Source organism: Meriones unguiculatus, chromosome 1 (assembly GCF_030254825.1).
Source record: "Meriones unguiculatus strain TT.TT164.6M chromosome 1, Bangor_MerUng_6.1, whole genome shotgun sequence".
Classification (NCBI taxonomy): Eukaryota; Metazoa; Chordata; class Mammalia; order Rodentia; family Muridae; genus Meriones; species Meriones unguiculatus.
In genome coordinates, this window is record NC_083349.1 from 82,877,570 (window position 1) to 82,896,284 (window position 18,715).

At 41.3% G+C, this 18,715-nt stretch overlaps 1 protein-coding gene across 4 annotated transcripts in view; it reads right to left on the reverse strand.

Moving 5' to 3' along the window:
• The window catches only part of Matn2 (matrilin 2), a 134,805-nt gene that overhangs the window by 30,566 nt on the left and 85,524 nt on the right, over positions 1–18,715 (reverse strand). For 2 of the 4 annotated variants that reach the window (XM_060392957.1, XM_060392955.1), the window contains exons 6-7: positions 12,383–12,505; positions 1,284–1,406 (exon numbers count right to left, since the gene is read on the reverse strand). In XM_060392957.1, the coding sequence (XP_060248940.1) occupies positions 1,284–1,406; positions 12,383–12,505 (246 nt within the window). The remainder of the gene's footprint in view (positions 1–1,283; positions 1,407–12,382; positions 12,506–18,715) is intronic. The other 2 variants (XM_060392962.1, XM_060392960.1) reach the window with 2 other exon arrangements.

An 18,715-nucleotide genomic window follows, 5' to 3' on the forward strand; every position in this document is an offset into this window, starting at 1 on the left:
CATACAGACTTTAATACTTATTAGAAACAGTGTGGAACTTCATCTATGCCGTAAGCAGGATGGGATTTGTCTAGGTCCACACAGCTCATGGTGCTTTTTAGAAGTGCACATGCCATGCAGCACATGGTGGCTAGGAAGGAGCAGACGCAGCACACAGAATAGCCTGCCAGGCATGGGAGTGCACACCGAGAGCCAGCCCTCAGAGGCTGAGGGAAGAGAGGTGCAGCTTTGAGGCTGCCAGTACCACACAGCCAGTCTGTCTCAAAACAGGCTTAAAGGAAGGAAGGAAGGAAGGAAGTTAGGAAGGAAGGAAGGAAGGAAGGAAGGAAGGAAGGAAGGAAGGAAGGAAGGAAGGAAATACATCTTTAATTAGAAGTTCCAGAGAATTCCACTAATGCCATGGTCAGGAAATCACAAACAAAAGATGGAGGCATTCCAGTTACACTGTAATTTCTCCATGATGATGTATCTCAGAGCGATTCTGTCACTCACTCATTTATACATAATTTATACAGGTCTGCACTCAAACCACGTGAGCCAAGCACTCTGAGCTGTTGAGGATTCAGTGATGTAAAACAGCAAGCATCTCTGTTCTGGTAGGTTTTCTCCTCTCGTGTCCTCTGTCCTGGTAGGCCCTCCCCTCTCGTGTCCTTCAGGAACAGTCTGCTTTGACTATGTATGCATGTGTGTATGCATGTATGTACATACGTATGTATTTGTAGATACTAGGGATCTAGTCTAAAAGTTTGGTTTGGTACAGATGCTGTAGTTGCTGTACCCCTCAGTATTTCAGGTGACGGGCACCTGAGTCACTTGGACTTCCTCACCCCCATCCTAGAGGTGTTCCTTCCCCCTGAGTGCTATTATGACCTAGTGCATTATTCTCCTCCTTCCTTCCTATCAGAGAACAGAACTATAAGCTCACTCCCAGAAATCATCAAGTGCCTTTATCTTGTGGGACTTGAAGAAACCATGTCTATGCTCAGCATTTTTTCCTCCCTCAAGGTTCCATAAACACTCTGTGGGGGCATGAAACAGGGATGTGCACCCTCATTTCAAGAAGCTTCAGCATGGACTAAGCTGCTAAACAAATCTCATGACCAGATCAGGTCTATTCAATCTCTGGAAAAAATATCCCACAACAGGTTCTAGTGACCCAAAAGTTAAGTAAGAGCAGAATAGTGTTAATAAACACAACATCCATCATACATACTATTGCTAAAGGTCTGCCAAGGAGGGAAAACCGAGAGGAACAACTGGAGGACTGGGCCAGTGCCACTTACTTCGGCAGGTTTTTCTGTCTGGATTCAACATGAAGCCTTTCAGGCAGCGGCAGAGGGCAGACTTCTGGGTGTTAACACACTCATGCTGACATCCATGATTAGAGGAGGCACAGTGGTCTATCTCTGGAAAGAAAGCAAGGCCCTGGGCATCATGAATATGTCAATATGAATACTCATGAAAACCAAGGATTCTCAGTCCCCATTTTTCCCAAGTGTGTAAAATACATGTCTCAAAATTTAGCCTCAGAAGAGCCCTCTTCAAAAAGCCATTTTTGTGCCTACAGACTGTGTCCTCCTCATCTCAAAGATCTTTCTGACATTTTATTTTACAAAGTATATAACAGAGGGATTTGAGAACACATGCTTCCCTTCCATTGGTTCTTGTAAAAGCCACTGAAATTAAATCTATATTGGGGCTGGATATGGTGCCACACCTTTATTCCCAGCCCTTGGGAGGCAGAGGCAGGCAGATTTCTGTGAGTTCAAGACCAGCAAAAATGACATAGGGACATTTGGTCTCAAAAACAAAATGAAATATTGTGTTGGTCTATGAAAGTATCACAATAGTGAAGAACTTTCTCAGCATCAAAAAAGAAGGTTGATGGGCTTGGGACTAGGACTTAGTGCACAGAGGGTCTGTTATGAGTATTAGGACCAGAATTCAGACCTCCAATGCCAACATAAATGCCCATCTGCAGTGCCAGCACTCCAGGGGCAAGAAAGGCGATCCCAGAGCAGGCTGGGATTAGCCAAATTGGCAAGTTCTGAGTTCAGATCTTGACTTGATGTGTAAGAATCAAGAAAGGTACTCCATGTGTCAACCTCTGGCCTTAACACGTATGCACACATATGTACATGCACACCATCACCCCCACACAAGTGCTCATATATGTGTGAACACACATACATAAAAATTAAAACAGGATTTTGTTCACTGTGTTACAAACTAGGGAGAGAACTTAGCTGTATTTAATTGAATTTGTGTAATTAAAGAGATTACAACTTTCCCAAATCAACCTCTAAACTACTTAAGCTCTTTACCCTCTGAACTAAATATTCAGATCCTGGAAAACGTATAGTCTAGAAGGAAAAACATATAGTCTAGAAAGGAAAAGATACAACTATTCTGAATTTAAAACAGAGTAGTAGTTGCACACACCTTTAATCTCAGAACTCAGAGATAGAGGATGGGAGATCTCTGAATTTGAGGCTAGCCTGGTCTACAGAATGAGTTCCAGGACAGCCAGAGCTACACAGAGAAACCCTGCCTTGAAAAACCAAAAATCAAAACAAACAAAACAAAACAAAAAACCCCTCCCTTATTATCTTGGTAGACTGAATGGACATAAATAACATCTCCCCACAACATGGACACACAGATACACACATACAAAGACGCACATAGGCACACAGACAGACAGACACAGACAGACAGAAAGACACACACAGACAAACACACACGCACGCACACACACACACACACACACACACACACACACACACACACACCATTAGAGGGCAAAGGTTAAAGTTGGACTGTTCCTTGATTACTTTCCATCTTGTTTTGAGGTAGGATTTTTCAATGAACCTGGAGCTCAGGAATTCAGCTAGACTGGCAGGCCAGAAAGCCCCAAGGAGCCTCCTGTCCCCACCTCTCCAGTGCTGGATTACAGGGATGCACTACTGTTTCTGGCTTTTTACTAGTGGGTGGCGCTGGATGGTGCTGGGGAGAAAACTCCGGTCCTTAGGCTCACAAGGCAAGCACTTTGCCAATGGAGCCATTTCCTTGGCCCCACAAATGTTCCCAAGAAGATGGAAAATGTGATCTCCAGGGGGTTTCAGAAATATTCACAAAGAAAAGTTCGATTGGAGTCTTTATGAGGAACTGTAGTTGCATAAGCACTTTTAAATATGGAAAGAGACTGTTCTATTGACAGGTTTGAATGAAACATTTTGCTGAAGTGGGATTTTGGCACACTTAAAAATTGCCCCAAACAGGAGACCGCTTTTGTGTCTTTGAGGACTTTTATTCTTTGAGGAATGTTTGAATATGTATATAATTTCCCAAATGAAAAATTTGGTGTAAGTGAGGCTTTCTTAGTCTGTAATAAAGGAGACAAAGCAAGAAGAAAGCATGGAATATTCTGGAAAGGAAAAGCAGCAAGAAGTTTTCCAGACGGAAGTGATGGGAAAGTTAACACAGGCACAAAAGTGGAGAGTAATGTAGCAATCTGCACACACACCACAAGTCATCTGTGGCCATGCTTTGCTCTAGACTCCCACTGCTGAGAGCCCATATTACTTTGAAGCAAACCACAGACATGATTTTGTCCATAAATATTTCATAACACATCTTTAAATATCAAGATGTTAAAAATATGTATAACCATATGACAGTCACATAAAATGTGTTTTAAAACCCTCTTATTTGGAAACTCAAGTTTATAAAGGGTCAAACATAAAAAGATTAAAGTAATAATATATAGGGAACCTATATGCTCTTCTCTCAGATTCACCTGATGTTAACATTTCACTCCACTGACTGAGCGTTCTCTAAACATTTGTTGAGTGATAAGTTCTGTACATACTGGTCCTCTTCCTTCGCATGCAATGTTTGCCTTTAAGCACACGATTCCTGTATAACCACAGCGTAGTTACAAACTTCATAAACTTACAATAATTTTATTTAGTCTATCTGTATTCCATTGTGTAGATGCACCACAATTTCTGTATCCATTCCTCCCTCTGTTGAGGGACATCTAGGTTGTTTCCAGATTCTGGCTATTACAAATAAATCTGCTATGAACATAGTTGAGCAAATGTCCTTGTTGAATGGTGGGTTGTCTTTTGGATATATGCCCAGGAGTGGTATAGCTGGATCTTGAGGTAGTGCTATTCCCAATTTTCTGAGAAAGTGCCAGATTGATTTCCAAAGTGATTGTACAAGTATACATTCCCACCAGCAATGGAGGAGGGTTCCCCTTTCTCCACATCCTTTCCAGCATGTGTTGCCTCTTGAGTTTTTGACCTTAGGCATTCTGATGGGTGTAAGATGGAACCTCAGAGTTGTTTTGATTGCATTTGATTGATAATTAAGGATGTTGAGCATTTCTTTAAGTGTTTCTTTGCCATTCTATGTTCCTCTGTTGAGAATTCTCTGCTTAGCTCTGTACCTCATTTTTAATTGGTTTATTTGGTTTGTTGGTGTCTAATTTCTTGAGTTCTTTATATATTCTGGATATTAGTCCTTTATTGGATGTAGGGTTGTTGAAGATCCTTTCCTAGTCTGTAAGCTGTCATTTTGTTCTGCTGACAGTGTCTTTGCTTTACAGAAGTGTTTCAGTTTCACCAGGTCCCATTTATTAATTATAGATCTTAGAGCCTGAGCTGTCGGTGTTCTGTTCAGGAATTGTCTCCTGTGCTAATGAGATCAAGGCTCTTTCTTCCAACAGATTTAGTGTGTCTGGTTTTATGTTGAGATCTCTGATTCACTTGCACTTTTGTGTAGGATGATAGATATGAGTCTATTTGCATTTTTCTACATGTGGACTTCCAGTTAGACCAGCACCATTTGTTGAAGATGCTATATTGTGTGGTTTTGACATTTTCTTATAGATAGTATTTACTGTGTAGCTCAGGATAGTACAAGTTCTTGTCACAGTCTCCTGAATACAGGAATTAATGGCTCAATGACAATCATTTTCATTGTCTAGTGCACAACACTGTCTAGGGCCAGAGACAGTACTCAGCTTTCATACCTGCTTAGACCTCATCTGAGCTGGAATCATGCTGTCTAATGTGGATATTTAAATTTATTATGATTTAAAATTAAATTTAAAAATTCAGTTCCTTGGTTGTCCTGGGTACATCTCAAAGTCTTACTAGTTGCTGCTGGCTGTTTACTATTATGTACAGAGTGATAATAGTGGTCTATCCCCCTTCCACACACTCTCTTTGGGTTTTATGTCATTGACGTTCTTGAATAATGCGATATTCCTACTGAATTTTGCTTAATACATCTGCAACACAACCTTACAGCTAAGGCTCTCTCAGAGAACATCATGGGAGAAGCAAAAGAGAGAGCCAGATGACTAGCGACCCTCCTACGAGACAGTCTCCTCTACACATAACAAGGGAGCTACACTCATGGAATCTCAATGATACAGTCGCCTAAACAAGACCAGCTAAATGACACCAGTTGACATGTGTATTGGCTGGGTTTTTGTGTCAACTTGACACAAGCCAGAGTCATCAGAGAGGAAGGAGCCTCAGCTGGGGAAACACCTCTGTGAGATCCAGCTGTGAGGCAGTTTCTCAATTAGTGATCAGTGGAGGCAGGTGCAGCCCATGGTGGGTGGTGCCATCCCTGGGCTGATGGTCCTGGATTCTATAAGAAATTGGACTGAGTGAGCCATGAGGAGCAAGCCAGTAAGCAGCACCCCTCCACAGCCTCTGCCTCAGCTCCTACATTTAGGTTCCTGCCTTGTTTGCGTTCCTGTCCTGACTTCCTGTGGTGACGAACAGTGATGTGGATTTGTAGCTGGATAAATTCTTTTCTCCTCAATTTGATTTTTGGTCATGATGTTTTGTTGCAGCAAAAGAAACCCAGACTAAGACAACGTGCTAATGTGGAAGAGAAAATCTCACAAGGCCCTACCCCTGGATGAAGAGCTACAGGCAGTTAATTAATAGCTAGTGAGAGAGGGAGAATCAGTGTTCTCCAAGGAAGAGTCCCCTGATAGATTATCCAATCCCACGTGGCCAGTCCTAAACTTATGTACATCCCTGTAATACTAAATAGACTCAGTAGGTTGTGTTTATACATACATATATACATACACACACACACTCTCTTTTTCACGCACTCACATTCTCACGAACACACACTCACACACACTCACACACATACAGACACACGTAACAATAATACTTAAAGAAGAAAACTTGGTCATGAATTTGAAAGGAAGTAGGGGAATGGGGCAGGGTGGAGGGGTAGAAATACAGTACTCATGTATGAAATCTCAAAAAAATTAAAGTAAAAGAGCAATTGGTCCAGTACATATTTTAGATGAATAAGTTAATGCGTTTTGACGTACGCATTACTCCTATGTACCCACAACCACAATCAAGGTAATTTATTTGGGGGCTGCAGAAATGGCGCAGAGCTTAGAAGGGCTTCCTGTATTTCCTGAGGACCTATGTGTGGACCCCAGCACACATGCAGGGTGGCTCACACCCCCATAACTCCAGCTCCAGAGGACCCAGTGCTCTCTACTGGTTCCATAGCTATGTATCCATGTGGCGCGTGCGCGCGCACACACACACACACATTATTAAAAGGATAATAATAAAATTTTAAAGATAATAATATTTGTTGATGCTATTAACCTTTCCCGCTTGACACCTTTATTGAAACAAGTCATTTTACAATATATGTGGCTCAATTTCTGAACTCTATTCTGTCGCATTGTTCTGTATGCCCATATTTGGATGGTCCCATACTGTCTTACTTACTGTTGCTTTGTATTCATTCTTAAAATCAGATAGTTTAAATTCCCCAACTTTGTTCAACTTTTTGAACTTTTTGAGTATTTTGGCACATTTTAGAATCAGCCTGTCATTTAAACACAGAAAATATTGCTTAACTTAAATCTATAGGTCAACTTGAAAAGCCCTGCTATTTAATAACATAGTCTTTCAATTCATGAATATGTCTATCTAATTAAGTCATCTTCAATTTCTCGTAGTAATATTTTGTACTTTTTCATTGTACAGATATTTCATATCTACTACTCTCAAATTTATTCACCAGTATTTCATATTGGAGCTATTGAACATTTTTAGTTTATGTTTTGATTGTATACTGAAGCTTTTTTTGTATTGATCTTGTCTTAGCAAACTTGTTAAGTTCACTTAACCGATCTTAGAATTTTCTTAATTGCATTGGATTTTCTGAAGAGATGATAATGCCTGTTAGTAAGACAGCTTAAATTCTTCCTGTGCAATATATAAGCCATGTATTTTATTATTTTTTTTCTATTCCACTGGCTAGAACTTCCAGAAAACGTTTACTGAAGTTTTTAAAGTAGACATTCTCATTCATTTAGGATTTCTGTCTCTGTGTGTGTGCACATGAGCATGTGCATGCCAGAGCATGCCTGTGGGGGTTAGAGGACAATTTCTGGGAGTCAGTTCTCTCCTTCCATCATGGAGATCAGATGGACTGAACTCAGGTCACAGGTCAGGCAGCAAGCACTCTTACCTGATGAGCCATCTTGCTTGCTCTGTTTCTAATTTTATAAAGAAATAATTCAATCTTTCATCGTTAAATATAACAATTAGCTGATAGTTTTTCATTAATGCACTTTTAGTATTATCTGAGTATGTCCTGTGTGTTTGTGTATGTGTGTGCGGGTGCATGTACACATGTGTGTGGCTGTCATAGGTCAATCTCAGGTACCTTCCTCAGTTATTCCAGACCTTAGTTTTTGAAATAGCTCTCTCACTGAAGCTCACGGATTCTGCTACACTGGCTGGCCAGCAAGACCATGGTTCTTCTTGTCCTTGCTTTCTCGTTTTTAATGTGGGTATCAAGATCGAATCTACTTAATCATTCTTAATCTAAGTAATCAAACTACTTAATAGTTACTTTCACTCCTAGTTTACAGAAGCTTTTTATTAATCACAACTGAGTATCATACCTTATCTGTGATTGAATGGATAAATGATCATTGTCACTACTGCTAGTAGAGTAACACCTACTGGGTATTTTGTGTGCATGCATGTCTGTGTATCACATGCATGCCTGGTTCCCTTGGAGTCCAAAAGAGGGTGTTGGGTCCCCTACAAAAGTGTAGGTGCTGGGAATTAAACTGGGATCTACTGGAAAAATAGCCAGTGCTCCTAACTACAGTGTAGGTGCTGGGAATTAAACTGGGATCTACTGGAAAAATAGCCAGTGCTCCTAACTACTGAGCCATCTCTCCAGCCCCACAGTGGCAAATATATATATATTTACAGCAATAATAATAATTAAAAAATCCTAGCCAATGTGTTTGCAAACTGGTGGTATCTGAGTTTTTTTTCTTCTTCCCACTGGGCGGGCTCTTTTGTTGTTGTTGGTTTTTTTTTTTTTTTTTTTATTATACTTTATCTTAGCCAAAACACAGGAGTGGTTATTTTTCTATTTTTGTTGTTGTTGTTGTTTGTTTGTAGACCAGGTCTTTCTGTAGAGCTTGGATGGCTTGAAATTCATTATGCAGATCAGGTTGGCCTCAGCCTTTGGTCATGCCCCTTCCTCTGCCTCCCCAGTACTGGGGTTACAGGTATGCACTGCCACAGCCTGTGTGGGGATGCTTTTGGATATCACTAATCTCTGTTGAATTCTATTGCTTGCTCAGGAACATGGCACATTCTGGCCAACCACACATTAGTTGTAGTTGGCGTATGACAGTAAGTGCACAATTCCTTTTGTATACTTTAGAGAGATAACTCAGCAGTTAAGAGCCCAGATAGCTCTTGCAGAGGACTCAAGTATGGTTGCCATCACCTTTGCCTGGTGGTTCATAAACCCCTATAATTCCAGCCTCACATGTGCATAGATTAACCCTCCATCCACCCACACAAATATTTTTAAAAGAAAAATAAATATTTTAAAAATTAAAGACTGAATGTAAGAAACTGATTTTTTTAAACAATATTTTTGAAAGTCTGTAAGAACTTTTTTTCCCAGCATGAGAGCAGTAGCCAGGTAGCTGGGACTGTGACACCTCAAAGGCATTAGCAGGGTGGCTGCCTGGCTGCTGTTGCCTCATCGGGCAATCTTTGCCACTGGCTGTTTCTCAGCTCTTTCTCGTCCTGCTGGAGACAGGGTGCCCGGTGTTGTATCTATACACGTGGACTTTCTCTTTACTTCCCTCACCATTTTCTAAGTACACGGAGCATCTCTTTTCTCTTGCTGGGCTTTTCCATCAGGATCCTGTCCACCAAAGATGTTGAGAAGTGGCCTTTCTAGGGGTCAGTTTACCCCAGTGCTGTTGGCCTGGACCTCACAGCTTTCCCAGCATTCTTCTCTGCCCATGCACTGGGCTGGCTAGCTTCAAGGGCTTGCCTCTAACATGGCCTGAAGATAGCTGAGCTGCTGGCTCCAAGCCTAGCTGGTGAGACCTCCCAGCTGGAAGCGTCCCACTCTGACTCCCAGCCAAACTTCTCCCAGGCCCCTACACTGCAGCTTCTACTTTAGGATCTGACAGAAAACAGGTTTGGAATAGGACTTAGTAACAGGGAACATGCTGAGGGCCAGTGTGGGCAGATGGAGACGAGGATGGGAGTGAGAATCAAGATTCCTTCAGGGAGGAAGCTCTGGGATCAGACAGTTGTGTTTTCCTCCATTCCTCTGACCTTGGGGCAGTGCTTCCACCTGCCCTAGTCCAGCTTGTCTACATCACACCATGGGCACTGGGTCACATGTGCCCTGGAGCTGTGACTGGGCTACTCTGTGTGGTAGGACTTGTGTTTCCACCAACTTTCAACAGAAGTCTTGAGTTTTCAATGTACCTTTATGCTTAGGTAAGGCAGATGATACATGCTCATTAATACTAAAATCTTTGAGGCCAGTATTATCTTTGTGTTAGTGTGTATGTGTTCATGTATGCACAGGTGTACATACATGTACACACATGTGGAGGTCACAGGTCAGTGTTGGGAATCTTCTTCAACTGTATCCATCTGATTCTTTTGAGACAAGTGTTTCTCTGAACCTAGAGCTCACCCATTCATCTAGACTGGTGGGCCAGTGAAGCCCCAGGGAGCCTCCTGTTTCTACCTCCATAGTGCATCCTTTTTAACAGGGGTGCCTTGCTGGCACAGCAGTCACCTTACCAAATGAGCCATCTCCCCAGATCACATTATCGTCTTTCATAAAAACTTAAGTAGCACTTGGTGATTTGATAAATCATTCCTAAAAACTCTCTCACTTAATCTTCAAAACAACAGAATGAATTGTCTTCAGGTGTTCTGAGCAACTGAGGAAACTGCAGCATAAGGTTTGCCCAAGATCACCTAGGGAAAAGACGGGGAGGATGAGATATGAACCAGGAGCACAGGGTCCCCCTTTGTTGGGGAATGCTGGCTCATTGGCCCAGCGGCTACAGCTCCCAGCCAGAGTGACAGCCGTCTGTTGTTTTTGTAGTTCAGAATGTGGTTTCTTGAGGACGAGGTGGGAGTAGGTGGACAGCATCTTGCTGAGAACTTCTCAAGTTTATTCAGCAGGGAGGGGAGACTGGGAGCACAACAGCCTACTCAACCAACGATGCCCTTCATGAACAAATAAGTAACTGTACAGTAGCTACACACGAGGCATGGGGGTCTAACTACCCTGCAGGTCTGATCTGAGCACTTCGTTCCTTCTTTTGGCATCCCCAGCTCCCCTGGTAAATGATGGCTCACTTTAAAATCCAGCCAAGGTCTGTCCTCATCCAAGAAGGACTTTGCCTCCTTCGTTTCCGCGGGCTCATGGTTGGGGCTCCAGGAGCGTGTCTTTGATGTACTATGCCCTGACTCCAGCTCTGGGGTTTTAAGCTGTTATAGGTAGGGACGGGAGAAAGTAAAATAGGAAGGATGTTTTTGAGAACATGTACAGCAGTACATATTGGGTATAGCTTTGAAAGGTGGAAGGCACACAAACTTGTTATACATTTAAATCCTATTTCCTCATAGATACATATTGCAGAGATGCCTTATTTTGTCCTTAATTATTATTGAATCTCATTAAAATGTCACTGGGCCCAGATACTTCAGAAGCAGGCATTCCTCAACTGAGCCTTCCACTATATGGCAGCATAATAATCTACCCACAGAAGCCCAGCATGTTCCCCTGCATCTTCATATCTTAAAGAATATTTCTGGCATCTTTTAGAAAACTGGTGATCCCCATTAGTTCTGTTCCAATTTCAGGAGTTTAAACTAATTTCAACATTTACACATACAGTTAAAATCAAACAGAACTAAGCAGTTTACAGAAAATTTGAGCAGTTCTCAGCAAGATGCTGTCCACCTATCCCCACAGTCAAGAAACCACATTCAGTTCCTTTTGGCTCAGCGATTTTCTGGTCCTTGTGTGGAGTCAAAGCTGGAACCCACAAACCACAAAGCTTCAGTGAAAACATTTCTCAGGCCCTATGATAATGATAGTCACAGCCACACTGAGGCAGCACAGGGGATGCTGGTTTGATTGTTAGCTTTTTGTCTTCAAATAAAGACACCATCACCAAAAATTTTGACTGGGGATATTGAGACCAAGTAAGTCATAGTCTTTGGACAATTTAGAAAGGCCTGACAGAGGAGGAATAAGGGCAGAACTCTGCTCTCTTCTTGATGCCTATGGGCCTGGATGTAGAACTCTCAACGTCTTTCAGCTACCATGTTGGCCTGCATGCAGCCATGTCTCCTGCCATCAGTACATCAGACTAAACCTCTGAAACTTCACTTCAAATAATGGAAGTTCAAGGAAAAGGATAGAGGTACTCATGCACTTTCTTGAATATTGTAACCATATCCTTGATATTGATCTGATCTTCTAGCAGGAAATCACTACCTTGCCTCAGTCAACATTATTATATACAGATTGTGGACACTGGGGACTATTACTGCTGCCATCTCTTTTGCCTGTACCCCGAAATCAAACCAGTCCAGGTAGAAGGGTAACAGCAATATGAGAGCAAAATAAACTTTTATCTCCAGGATTCTTTTGGAACATTTCTATTTCTCCATGCCTTCCACATGAGTTAATGTTCTCATCTATTATGGGACATAATATGCCCTAGAATTTTTGTCTAACACCGAGAATTTAGCTTGCCTCAGAGCACTGTCCGTGATACCTGGTCTTCTGTTGTTAGCAGCCATCTTTCTGAAGATATAAGACAACTTCACACTGATTTGCTTTTCTTTGGGATGCTTCAGAACTAAACTCACTTCAGAAAAAAAAAGGGGGGACAGAACCCCATGACGTAGGCTAATTCGTGCTTGGGAGAGTTCTATGTCTACAGTGCCCACAGCAAGAGCTCTGTGTGTATGTGTGTGCATGTGTGTGTATAACTTACTTGTACATGTTTTCTTATCTGGGTTAAGAGCAAATCCCTCATGACACTGGCACTGGTAGGAACTTTCAGCATTTACACACTCATGTTCACATCCATGATTTTCTGAGGCACAGTAGTCCACAGCTGCAGAAAACAACATCCATTTAGATTTTAATTAGAAATGCAGAAAAGGGTACAGTATAATGTCAGAATACTTATAGCAAATATAATTAAATATTGCCCTCCCAGCAAATAGTATGCATAAATAAACATGAATCCAAGATCCCTCTCAAAACCTCCAGAGTCTAGACTGGGCTTTCATTCCAGAAGATAAAGAATATATGGATAGTTATATTTAAAAGTCAGAGAAAGACAAACCAAAACTGTCACAAGGTACATTTATACCTATTGAACTGGGGGAAATGAAGATCACATAAAATCTAACGGCACCTGTGAGTGTAGCTCAATGATAGGGCCCTTGTCTTGCGCGCAAGAGGCACCATAAAAATAAACACCAAATGAATAAAACAATAAATCAGCCCAAACAATGTGTTATTATATAATTCGAGAATAGCATTACAGATTGGTCAGATTCCTTATGGAAGCAATTTGATAATTTCATCTTGCAAATATGATTCAAGGGAATAATTGAAGAATGGGAACATTATTTATGTGCAATAAGATACTTACAGTAGCATCACCTACTGTGACCAAATATGTCTAAAAAAGAAGATGAACTTATTTCAAGGGTAAATTATTTAGTAATTCATGAGAAAACATACTGGTTTATATCTCATTAGTTCCATAAATAGTCACTGAATATTTCCTCTGAGTCAGGCCCTGTTTTAGATGCTAGAGACAGAGTAAATACCAAATGACCCACCCAGCCTCAAGGTGTTAACATTGGTGGTGGTGGTGGACAAAAGTCATTAAGTAAATGATCCATTAGAAGCTGTAGAATGTTTTAGAGGGAAACAGTGAGAAGGACCTGTTAGGGAAGGATGGGGTAGAATGGAGGTGCTCAGGAAAGGATCTCCAGAGAGGCAGTGGGGCGGTACCAAATTAGGTGCCAGTCATAAAAACATCTGGAAGTGAGCATCCTAGGTAAAGAGTGTAAGTGCAAAGGTAAGGAGGTGGGAACATGCTTACTGTGCTACAGAACCTGCAAAAAGGCCAGTGCAGAGCAGGTAGAGATGAAACTGGTATGGTTAGAAGATTCATGTGGGCTTCAAGGACATGATTGCCTATAGATCTGAGAACTTGTGTCCACAGCTTTTACTGAGGCAATAAGGTTAAGTAAGATGAAGACATTCTGGTCAGCCCTAATTCAGCATGACTGATGAAGAGTGACCAGGAATATGGCTTAGCAGGCAAACATAGTAGCCATGCATACGAGTCTGAGTTCAATCCCTGAAGACTGTACAGAAAGGCAGATATGTTGATCCTATCTGTAACCAGCACTCCGGTGGCAGGATGGGAGGCGGAGACAGAATGGCAGGAAGCTGAAAGGCCAGCAAGCGTGGCATACGCAGAGACCTTGCCTCACACAATAGAAGATGAAAATTTACTCCCCAAATTGTCCTCTGATTCCAGATGAATGCTGAAGTGTGCGCACACACACATTATACATACACACTTATACTTTTTTTTTTTTTTAAAGAAGGGCACCATGTGAAGATTAAACATCGAGATTGCAGATTGGTATCACAAACTAAGAAGAGGCCAGGAAGACCCCATGTTATGTATATTCTAGAGGTGTCATAGCCTTGCTGGCACCTTGGTTCAGGTTTCTAGTTTCCTGTAATTTTGACATTGCTGTTGCTTTAAGTCCTCAAATTTAGGGTGCTTTGCTAGATATCCCATAGCACATACCTTCCCCCACCCCAGAATAATAAATGATAAGTATTTTAAAAGCAGATCTCAAGGATGTAGAAGATCTTTTATTGTACAGGATTGTTTCAGCTTTTCTGGTTTTTTGGTTTTTTTGTTTGTTTTTCCATATGAAGCTGAGAATTTTTCTTTCCAGGTCTGTAAAGAATTGTGTTGGTATTTTGATGGGAATTGCATTGAATCTGTAGGTTGCTTTTGGTGATGGTCATTTTTACTATGTTAATCCCACCGATCCATGAGCACGGGAGATCTTTCCATCTTCTCATATCTTCTTCTATTTCTTTCTTCAGAGACTTGACATTTGTTTTTATGTAAGTCTTTCACTTGCTTGGTTAGAGTTACACCAAAATACTTTATGTTTTTTGTGACTTTTATGAAGAGTGTTGTTTCCCTAATTTCTTTCAAAGCCCTTTTCTCTTTCGTATACAGGAGGGCTTCTGATTTTTTTGAGTTAATTTTGTATCCGGCCACTTTGCTGAAGGTGCTTATCAGCTGTAGGAGTTCCCTGGTAGAGTTTTTGGGGTCACTCAGGTATACTATCATATCATCTGCAAATAGTGATACTTTGACTTCTTCTTTTCTAATCTGTTTCCCCTTGATCTCCTTTAATTGTCTTACTGCTCTAGCAAGGACTTCAAGTACTATGTTGAAGAGGTAAGGAGAGAGTGGGCAGCCTTGTCTTGTCTCTGGAATGCTATTTAGCTGTTAAAAAACAAGGACATCATGAAATTTGCAGGCAAATGGATAGATTTGGAAAAGATCATCCTGAGTGAGGTAACCCAGACCCAGAAAGACACACATGGTATGTACTCACTTATAAGTGGATATTAGCCATGCACAGAATAACCATACTACAATCCACAGACCTAAAGAAGCTAAATAATGGACTGGAGAGATGGCTCAGCGGTTAAGAGCTCTGGCTGCTCTTCCAAAGGTCCTGAGTTCAATTCCCAGCAACCACATGGTGGCTCATAACCATCTATAATGAGATCTGGTGCCCTCTTCTGGTGTGGAGGCATACATGCAGATAGAACACTGTATATATAATAAAATAAATAACTAAATCTTAAAAAAGAAGCTAAATAACAAGGAGGACCCTAAGGAGAATGCTTAATTCTCATTCAGAAGGGGAAACAGAATAGACACCAGAAATGGTTGAAGAGAGGGAACAGGACAGAAGCCTACCATAAATGTCTTCTGAAAGACCCCACCCACCAGGGAATTGAAGCAAATGCTGAGACTTATAGCCAAACTTTGGGCAAAGCACAGGGAGTCTTTTTTTTTTAATTATACTTTATTCACTTTGTATCCCCCCATAATCCCCTCCCTCCTCCCCTCCCAGTCCCACCCTCCCTCCCCCTTCTTCACGCATGCCCCTCCCCAAGTCCACTGATAGGGGAGGTCCTCCTCTCCTTCCTTCTGATTTTAGTCTATCAGATCACATCAGGAGTACCTGCATTGTTATCTTCCGTGGCCTTGTAAGGCTGTTCTCCCCTCAGGGGGAGGTGATCAAAGAGCAGGCCAATCAGATTATGTCAGAGGCAGTCCTTCTTCCCATTACTTAGACACTAAACTGCCATGGACTACATCTGTGCAGGGGTTCTAGATTATCTCCATGCCTGGTACTTGGTTGGAGTATGAGTCTCTGGGAAGACCCCTATGTTCAAATATTCTAGTTCTGTTGCTCTCCATGTGGGGCACAGGGAGTCTTATGGAAGAGTTGGGGGATAGAAAGACCCAAAGGGGACAGGAGCTCCACAAGAAGACCAACAGAGCTAACTAACATATTTGGGCCCAGAAGGTCCTGCAGAGACTGATGCACCAACCAAGAACCATGCATAGGGAGGACCTAGGTCTCCTGCTCAGATGTAGCCAATAGGCAACAGTCCATGTGGATCCTCTAGTAAGGAGATCAGGGGCTATCTCTGACTTGAACTCTGTTGCTGTTCTTTGATCACATCCCCCTGATGAGGCGACCTTACCAAGCCACAGAGGAAGAGGATGCAGGCAGTCCTGATGAGATTTGATAGTCTGGGGTCAGTTGGTAAGGAAGGAGGGCTCCCCCTTTCTTAGGACTATGGCACAGGATAGGGGGAAGAAGGGGAGAGGGTAGGACTGGGAGGAGAAAAAGGAGGGGGCTACAATTGGGATGTAAAATGAATAAATTAATTTTTAGAAAGCAGATCTCTAAACTGTATATGTATAGTGATTAGAGCCTTTTTCTAAAGCGGAGTCCCAAAATGAAAAATAAGAATTATTGTTAGATTCAAATGATAGGACTTGATAGATAAATAGATAATAGATAGATAACCTTCTTTCTTAAAAAGAAGTTTCTACTGGGTGTGGTGGTGCACATCTTTAACCCCAGCACTCAGGAGGCAGAGGCAGGGGGATCTCTGTAGCCAGCCAGGGTTACATAGTGAGGCCCTAGTTCAAAACAATAGATGGATAGATAGATATGGATGATAGTTAGATAGAAAATGATAGATTAATAATAAAAAAGTTCCTATCTATAGTATTTTAGGCTATACAAATGTTAAGTTCAAATAAGAACAGGAATCTGAAAATACACCCATACCTTTTTGTTGTGGTTTCTGTACTAGAGATTGAATCTGGAGCCTGTGCATGTTAGGTTAGTGCTGTCACTGAACTGCACACCCAGTCTACATTTGCAATTTCTTACAAGCAAAATCATTCATGGCGGAAACAATAACCCATGAAACACACCGACTAAAGGATGCAAAGGGGAAGCTCAGACCTTCAAAGAGCAACAGCCTGGGGTGTGTGCATTCTTTTGTTTTCAGGGTTCATCAAGTTTCAGTTCAAAGTATTGTTTTTATAACTTCACCACTATAAATAGTTCTAATAATAGCTAATATTTATGACTTTAATATATAGTACCTGATTTTCAAGTCCTATGCAATCTCTGGTACTACAATGACAAGTGCTCAGATCACTATATCACAAAGAACTAAGACACATCACCACTTTTGACTTTCTCTTTCATATCATAATTTATAATCACTCTTTCAGAAACTGTGGAAAAAGGTATCTAAAATAAATAAATAAATAGAAGCAGCTTTTAAAGCTGAACACATGCAACCAATTCTTAATAAATCCATGCTTTCCATTCCTCTCAGGCCTCTGGAATTTTAGATGACTGAGGCAGTTGGAGCCCCTGCATATTAGACTGTCTGTACAGATCCCACCTTTCCTAGGTTCTGTGCTCATAGAGCCACTGTGGCGGGATACCTGTGCTCTTGAATACCACTGTTTTTCCACCGCCCACGCAGCATGTCTAGAAGGCGTATGTTCCAAGCTGTGGCCTGTGACCTGCTCAGAGGAACAATCATTTTTGAAAACTTACCCACAATATCAGTTCTCAGTCTGCCCTAGACAAGTGGAATCAGAAACTCTGGGTACGAGAACCAGGAATCTGAGTTAACAGGGCCCTAGGTATTCTGGTGCTAAACTTTAATAGCCTCTGTTAAAAAGAAAGAACATATTGTGCATGGCATCTGAACATGACATTGTAATTAAACAATGACAACAAGTAAAAGTAAGCACGCAGAATTTTTCTTAAATATAAAAATTAAGTCAACAGCTTTGGAGAGACTTGAGGCTATGTGTTGATTAAAATTACTCTGAGAACAACAATTTTTATGATTTTATAAATATAACAGATCGGAACTTTTCTTCATTAAAAAAACAACAAAGATTCTGACCCTAGATTATTTTTCAGACTTTTTCAAATCCTATGCCAACTTAACTCCAAGATGAAAAAGTCCAGATAACATGTCATGGAAATGATTTATATAACAAAGATTTCAAAATACCATATTTTTCAAATAAGCTTATTATTTAACTTTTGAAAGTATTATTAAATATAACTTTTATTAAATGTAACTTGTTTTTAAAGTAAAACAACTAAGATGTTTGTATATGTAGGTGTTTGGGAGTGAAGCTGTTTGTCTTGGGTTTTATGGCATGGACAGAATCTCAGTATGTAGACCAGGCTGGCTTGGAATTTGTAGCAATGCCTCTTGAGTGCGTGAATTACAAGTGTATGCCACCACACCCACCCATGTGTAGTTTTGAGGATATCCCTTTTTGAATGGCATTTTCTGTTCCTCAGCCAGCCGCAGACCACTGTCATAGGACGAGATTCTCCTGGGCCGTGATCCTCACGATGCTGTGCTCTCTGTGTGCACACCTGTCTGAACTAAGGAGAGGCCGGATTCAGTGACTGTGTCTAAGACTCTTACATGTCAACACTATCATTGCTATCATCTCAAGGCTATCATTGACTCACTGTCAGGCCCCTTAGTGGTAGCAGTCCAGACCACCATTCAGCAGCTGGATGTGAAGAAACCCCTTTCCAGTCATGTGAACCTCAAAGAGTTTTAAGATCCAGAGAGTTCTAGTCCACTCAGCTCTGACATTCTTCACCAAATATGTTGAATT